This window comes from Gekko japonicus, unplaced genomic scaffold (assembly GCF_001447785.1).
Source record: "Gekko japonicus isolate JY-2015 unplaced genomic scaffold, Gekko_japonicus_V1.1 scaffold1561, whole genome shotgun sequence".
NCBI lineage: Eukaryota > Metazoa > Chordata > Lepidosauria > Squamata > Gekkonidae > Gekko > Gekko japonicus.
In genome coordinates, this window is record NW_015164236.1 from 179,784 (window position 1) to 187,642 (window position 7,859).

General features: G+C 42.1%; 1 protein-coding gene across 1 annotated transcript; it reads left to right on the forward strand.

Moving 5' to 3' along the window:
- Positions 1–3,678: 3,678 nt before the first annotated feature.
- LOC107108200 (zinc finger BED domain-containing protein 5-like) lies at positions 3,679–5,187 on the forward strand. The gene has a single exon (XM_015408605.1). It carries the CDS (start codon positions 3,679–3,681, stop codon positions 5,185–5,187), a length of 1,509 nt encoding a protein of 502 aa, XP_015264091.1.
- Positions 5,188–7,859: the final 2,672 nt, after the last annotated feature.

A 7,859-nucleotide genomic window follows, 5' to 3' on the forward strand; every position in this document is an offset into this window, starting at 1 on the left:
ACCATGCAGAGGAACCAGGAACCATGCATAGGATGGGGCCAGCATGCTTATGCTCATGCTCCCTCCCCACATGTTCAGTCAACATGTGAAGGGGTCATGTGTGGAGACCTACTGCCAAATAGTGTTGAGAGGGAAGGATCCTGAGAACCATCCACACAAACACGTTCTATTGTAGGCACAGAGGGAACACGTGAATGATCACAATCTTCAACTCACCTCCCTCCATCAAAGGGCCACTTTGTTAGGTAAGTATATAAAATAGATTTAGGTGTTGCACAAGCTGGTGTGAATCAGTCTTTCAGAGCTGTGTAGCTGTGCCCCCAGCTATTCTGACCTACATGGCAGAGGACCAAGTCTTGTCCCACTGGAAGCCTCCTGTTTGCTGTTTGAATCTTTAAACAAGCTTTTATTGTTCAAGGGGTTTTGATATTGCATTTCTTATCTATTTGCATCATGAAATGCTTTGGGCGCCTGTGTAGGACAGAATGGCAGCAGGGCAGAAATTTAATAATGAAGGAAATGAATAAATTGATGCTGTATGCACACACATACCCTCAAGAGAGATACATCTTCCCAGGCGGGCCAAAGAAATTGCCCTGCTCTTTCTTCCTTTGTGTCTGAGTAAGAAAGAGATGTTATTATGATGATGCCAGTTCTTTCATGTATTTTTCTTTCCCCCCTCCAGGTCATAACACCAAGGATGAACCGAAGCTGCAGTTAGAGATTTAATTAGACAGGCTATTTCTGGATGAAACTCATTATTGCTCCCTGTAATTAAAATTGGGGTCACGATATACCCTTTTGGCAGGTTAACCTGTGAATGGAGACTCTTCTCTTTTATCTTACTTTACCCATTTTGTGTGTATGTGTGGCTGTGGCAAATCGTTTGTATCTAAACCGTTTGAAATCTTCCCATTAAAAGATGAAAGGAAATTATTCATGAGGTAAGCAGCATGGAGCACCTTTCTGACAATTATACCACAGGGAAACAACATGAACAAAAGACAGTTGCATCCGTGTTGGCAGGGTTTGGCATGCTTACTCATTCTTTACACCACTTTTTGAAAATGGCCAGAATGGATTCTATTCCCAATGAGCTAAATGGCAAAGTAACCAATGCTTCAAATTCCTGCATTTTCCTGGCAGCTGAGACAATGGAAATCATTGCTAACTTTCCCATGTGTAAAGGCTGTTTCGCTTCACTCTGTTCAGTCATTTAAAGTGTGGACATCCTTAAGGCAGACAAAGGAGTGAGGCTGCTCCTGCTGGCCCCACCCCAGACATCTGCATATACATATACATATCCTGCACACATATATGAGTGTACACGCTTGGTTTTGTACATGTGATGGAAGACCCAATTTTTTGTAGTGTTCTTGATCTCACGAACATAGGGTTGCCATAAGTCATAAGCAAATTGATGGCACTTAACACACACACACGATGCTAATGGGCATAGATCTTGTTTCCCTCTAGGCATTTTGAACAATTTAATATTTCTTCTCCACACTGACCTACAGCTGTATACATGATCTTGTGGCAGAATCTTATAGTATGACGCAAGTCTCAAGGGTCCTCCTCACATGGTTGGGGTGGCTCCTGGGGCTAGAGTAAGAACATAAGAATATAAGAAAAGCCATATTGGATCAGGCCAATGGCCCATCCAGTCCATCAATCTGTATCAAACAGTGGCCAAACCCCAGGTGCCATCAGGAGGTCCACCAGCAGGGCCATAACTTGAGAAACCCTCCCAGTGTTGTCCACCAAGCACCAAGAATATAGAGCATCACTGCCCCAGACATAGTGTTCCATCTATACATTGTGGCTAATAGACACTGATGGACCTCTGCTCTATATGTTTACCCTATCCCCTCTTGAAACTGTTTATGCTTGTAGCTGCCACCACTTCCTGCAGCAGTGAATTCCATGTGTTAATTACTCAGATGCTCTTGGAATCTATGCATATATGGGTATATATGGTTGGTAAAAGTGAACATTGGGGAATATGGGGCACAAGGGACTAATGTAATAATCCTATAAACTACTAAGCACTGCAAAAGCAGCAGCTATGACTGAGTGGTAGAATACTGGCAACAAACACCAATGGCTGCCCCCGTGCTTCAATGGAGTTGTTGTTGTTGTTCAGTCACACAGCTGAGTCCGACTCTTTGTGACCCCATGGACTAAATCACACCAGGCCCTCATGGAGTAGTTTTCTACAAAGGCATTCAGGTCAAATTTGCAGGGACAGGGCAGGGAAACAGGTCAAAGTTCCTGGTAGTTGACAACCCTTTTGATCCATTGGAGTTCTGCCATGATAAATAGGAAAGGAGGAGATACAGTTTCCCTGGTCTGCAGGGCACACACTGCCACATTTACCAAGCCTGGGCATGGTGATGCTGTGTTCAATGATTATAAATAGCTACATACCCACTTACCTGTGGTGAGTAAAACTCAATTCCAACTGAGTAGGCGGAATAACATCACAAAATTTGGTTTCTCCTCCCCCCTTTTAAGGCACAAATAATTAATTTTTCTATAGCCAAGCAAGCAGTCTAGTTTTGTTTTTAGGCTAGTAGAATTATGGTAAGGTTGGTCTGTTTCCTGAACATGTGACAGCGCAGTGAAAATAACTAATCAAGGACTAGAATCCAGTATTTAATATATAGAATCCCAATAGAATCCCCAAACAGGTATGTCCAACAGGTAGATTGCGATCTACCAGTAGATCGTGGAGGGGTCAGAGGTAGATCACCAGCCCCACTTGGTCTCCTAGTTTGCTGGACAGGTGTTTGGGGTTTTTTGGATGATTATTTGGTGGTATTTGATTATTGGTGCCAGTATGATGAATTCTTATTTTTACTTTTAGAACTGCATGTGTGGTTTTGGCATCATCCAAAGGTCTTCAGTTCCTGTTGATCTTTAATACTTTGGGACAGTGACAGTTTTGGACCAGATTCAGCCAGTGTTTATACTAACCTTGCACCCCAGCCACCCCAGTATAACAAAGATGAGTGTTCCAAAGAAGAGCAAAACCTACCATTTTCATGATGAATGGGAAATGGACTAATTCTTCATCACGGTGAAAGATAAGTGTTGTTGTCTACTTTGTAACACCCCTGTATCCTTGCCCAAAAAGGGTAATCTGGAACATCGTTATAGGCAGGGCTTTTTTGTAGAAAAAGCCCAGCAGGAACTCATTAGCATAATAGGCCACACCCCTGACAGCACAGCTCATTGGCATATTAGGCCACTCCCCCATGTTACCAGAAGTGTGCTCATCCAGCCACACCCACCTTTTGCTTCTTATTCTGTTTACCTTGTTTGTTATCCAAACCCAGGGCCTTTTTTTGTAGCAGGAACTCCTTTGCATGTTAGGCCACACACCCCTAATGTAGCCAATCCTAATGGGTTTCTGCTGTTGGGTGTGGCCTATTATGCTAATGAGTTCCTGCTCCTGCTGGGTGTGGCCAACTTGGAAGCCAGCCGGAACTCCGTTCCTGTGCGTTCCTGCCCAAAAATAGCCCTGGTTATAGGGCTCTGCATAGCAATAAGTTCGATGCTGATTTTCCACCCAAAAGTGAAATTCGTAAACTGAAGCTCAAAGAACTTAAATCGAAATTGGCTACTCAGCAACAGTTGATGGCGAAGCCAAGGTCACATTCAGTCAATGCAACCATGGCATCCTTCAAGTTCAGCAACCTGATCGCAAAGAAATGCAAACCTTTCAATGAAGGAGAATTTGTAAAAGATTGTTTTCTTGAAGCAGCTGACAATCTTTTTGAAGGATTTAAGAATAAGAAAGAGATCATAGCTGCTGTTCAAGATGTACAATTGTCAAGAAACACCGTCGTGCAGCAAATAGAAAAGATGTGTGCAGACACAACTGAACAACTGTTGGAGGATGTTTCAGATTGCGTTGCTTTCTCACTCCAACTGGATGAATCTACAGACATAAGAGACATAGCCCAGTTACTAGTCAGTGTTAAAGAAGAACTACTTGGAACGATTTCTTTAAAAGGGAGAACTACCGGTCAGGAAATATTCAGCTCTTTCCATTCTTTTGTGACAAAGTGTAATCTTCCTTTGCATAGACTTGTTTCCATCACTATTGATGGAGCAAGAGCAATGACAGGTGAGGTTAATGGTTTCATAGGCCTCTGTAGACAGCATGATGACTTTCCAGATTTCCTTTCTTACCACTGCATCATTCATCAGCAAGTTTTGGCAAGCAAGAGAGTCAATACAAAGACTGTCATGGACATAGCTTTCAAAATTGTAAATTCAATTCGTGGAAGATCACTTCAAAAACGGCTTTTCAATCTTATTCTTGATGAAGGGGCAGTGGAAATCATTTTGCACACAGATGTAAGGTGGCTAAGTAGGCACAAATTTCTGCAAGGATTTTGTGATTTGCTCAATGAAATAAGGTTTTTGAAGGAGAGAGATGACAAAGCAGAGTTGGAAGATGAGGAGTGGTTATGTGATCTGGCATTTCTCGCTGACTTTACAGGTGAGCTAAGTGATATGAACATTGAACTACCAGGTAAAAACAAATGCATTGGTGAGATGATGAGTACAGTTTCATCCTACAAGAGCAAATTTGAGCTAATGATGACTGACCTTGCAAACAACACTTTTGATCATTTTCTTAATACGCAGGACCATCTGGGACAAAATCCAAATTTTGTTTTTCAGAACAAAAAGTATGTGACAGAAATCTACTCTGTTATCCAGGAATTCAAAAAAGAATTCCGTGACTTCCAAAAATTTGAAAAAGTTGTGGAGTACTTGTCATACCCATTCAAAGTAGATATGGACATTAAAGAAACTGTAGCTGCTATCAGTAAAAATTACTCATTGAACAAGGCATCTCTTGAAAATGAAATATTAACCCTTAAAAATGACATTTTTCTCAAGACCCGTGCTGAGCAAGAATCATTTTGGAAGCTAGTGCCTAGAGACAAATTTCCCAACTTGAGAAGATGCAGTGAAGCTGTAAACTCCTGTTTCAGTTCAACTTATTTGTGTGAATCTGCGTTTTTCCATCTGAAAATGACAAAGAGTACACAGCGTTTCAACATGACTGATGAACATCTCCAGGATTCCCTGAGACTGGCCCGCACGCAATATTCACCCAACTTAAAAAAGCTGGTGAATGAAATGCAGGCTCAGACGTCTCACTAATGAGCAAGAGCAAAGTTTTAAAGATTGCGCAAGATCAGCCTGGATCAATATTTGACCTACATTTAACACAAATAACTCTGAATAAAAGTTAAAGAAAGTTATTGAAACAGTTAAAGAAAGTTATAACTCAATAAAAAATAAAAAATGTTCACAGTTCTTTCTGGATCTTCGTCTCTCTGTTTTGTTTTTGATTATTTTGCTTACCAGTAAATGACAGAAGGTGCATTATAAATGGGGGGGGGGGGTGGAACCCAACTTTAGTGGGTTAAAATCTAATTTGAAACTAATTTGAAACTTTATTCTCATGGTGGCAGATCACCGGCACTTTTGGCCGGAAAAAATAGATCACTACCTGTTCGAAGTTGGACAAGCCTGCAGTATTAGAACAATCTCAGCTTTCTCCGCACCCCAGCTCTCATCTTAAAGTTTATTTATTTATTTCATTTATACCCCGCCCTCCCCACATGCAGGCTCAGGGCGGCTTACAAGGCACAAGGTGCAATAGAGATAAAACAAATTAAAACAGTTGAAGCTAAAAATTCACAACTAACAGGATGCATGAAAGACTAAAATTACACACTCCCCCATTGCCTATCAGGAGGAGGTCAGGAAGGGGGATGCCATGGGCCACGATGTTCCAGTTGCTCCATCGGCCCAACCTGGCGGTACTACTCTGTAGTTACACAGTGGTGGTAGTGGTGGCAGCGGCTCTAGCGGCAGTTAGTTCCTCGTCCTTCTGCCTAGAAGTGCTGAGCCTGAATATACAGATAATACCTGGTGTTTTCTCCCCAAATCTGGGAAGGAGACAGAAAAATTGAGCAGAGTGGGATGTCTAAGGAGTGAGATAGTTTCAAGGGGTAGCTGTTTTGGTTTTCAGTAAAACAGTTAGCTCTTAGTCCATTAGCACCTTAGAGACCAACAAGAGTTCCAGGGTATAAGCTCTCAAGAGTCAAAGCTTCCTTCATCAGAAAGTGAGATGTTATGTTTTGGCTCCCCTTTTCCTTACAGTTTAGTTAGTAGCATAAAAAGATTTTGCAAAACAAGCAAAAGCATGAAAATATACTGGATGTCTACAATGGACTAATAGAGGTTTTTGGTACATGATGTTGGAAATGGAGGAGGGGATCAAGTAAACCCGGCAAAGAAGCAGAATTGATCATCATTGAATGACTTCACTCCTTGCACCATTGCAGCTAAATCTGAACCATGGATTCACACTGTGAAGAAATTTCTCTCCAGAAGAGAGATGGAATGGATTGATAAATACAAAGATAATGATGGTTATGGTGCTGCTTTTAACCCTTTCAAATACCATACTATAAAACACAGTTATACTGCAATAAAATCAGGTAAAGGTAAAGGTTCCCTTGCTCGAAAGCCAGTCGTGTCCGACTCTAGGGTTGCGATGCTCATCTCCGTTTCAAAGCCGAAGAGCCAGCGCTGTCCGAAGACGTTTCTGTGGTCATGTGGCCGGCATGACTAAACACCAAGGCGCACGGAACGCTGTTACCTTACCACCGAAGTGGTACGTATTTATCTACTTGCAATTTCTTGCTTTCAAACTGCTAGGTTGGCAGGAGCTGGGACTAGAGATGGGAGCTCACTCCGTCATGCAGGACCCGGGTCTTGAACTGCTGAACTACAGATCTTCCACAGCCTGCAGTTCAGCGTCTTAACCACTTGAGCCACCGCAGCTCCTAATAATAACAAGGACAGCTACAAAAATGTCTATAAAATAAAACCTGACAGCAAAAAAGGAGCAGCTGGCAGCAAAATCGGAAAAGCAGCAGAAAAACAATCTATATGCCAGTCTAGGCAAATAAGATGTTTTCCACCTAAGACCTAATACTCAAAAGAATATGGCTGTCAACTTCTGGTTTCAAAACAATTGGTTCAGAGTGTCAGAGATGCAGGCAGAGCCCAGGCAAAAACTGATGGGTCCGGCTCAGAAGTCAGGCAAAAACTGGTGAGCCGGAGGCAGGGCTGGATTATGTGGCGTTCAAGAGGCCCCGTAGCATTACTAAAAATAAATAAATAAACTTTGAAATTTAGTTTTAAAAAACCCTTGTATTTGGAGATTCTTCATAATCTGAGGCTCTAAACTGTAGTTTATTTAGTTTGTGCACAAACCTCTCTAGTCAAAAGTAGAACACAGAAGAACCTTAAAGGTCAAGAACACAGGTTTACAGGCACTGCAACGTCTGGCCTTTCAGAGTCCTCACTGCTCATTACCTGACGGAACATAGTTGTACTGTAAAATATCAGCTGGTTTCCAAGCATTCCACTGGTGAATTCCTCTTAGTTAAAACTGGGGAAGCTTTGTATTAAGGAGAAAGGACATGAGAATTCTCCTTGTTTCACTACACAGCATTCTTCACCAATACAGTCACAAGGTTGCTGGGCTTGTATTGTATGCCACAACCGATGATCATCAGATTAACAGTTAAGGGTAATCAGATCCAAACATTCCATTGTGGTTAAACTGTTGAGCATTCCATCTGTCTTCTTACCCTTTCTTGCAACATGTGTTGCTACAGGAGTGTTGAGTCAGTAATTTCACATCACCACAGCTAAATTGAGTTTGTGGGCTCCAGGAAAGCTGCTGGTGCTACCGTGCCCATAAACACCTACCCTGTAGGGAAAAGGCCATGGCCTGCATCCTGGATGGCTTT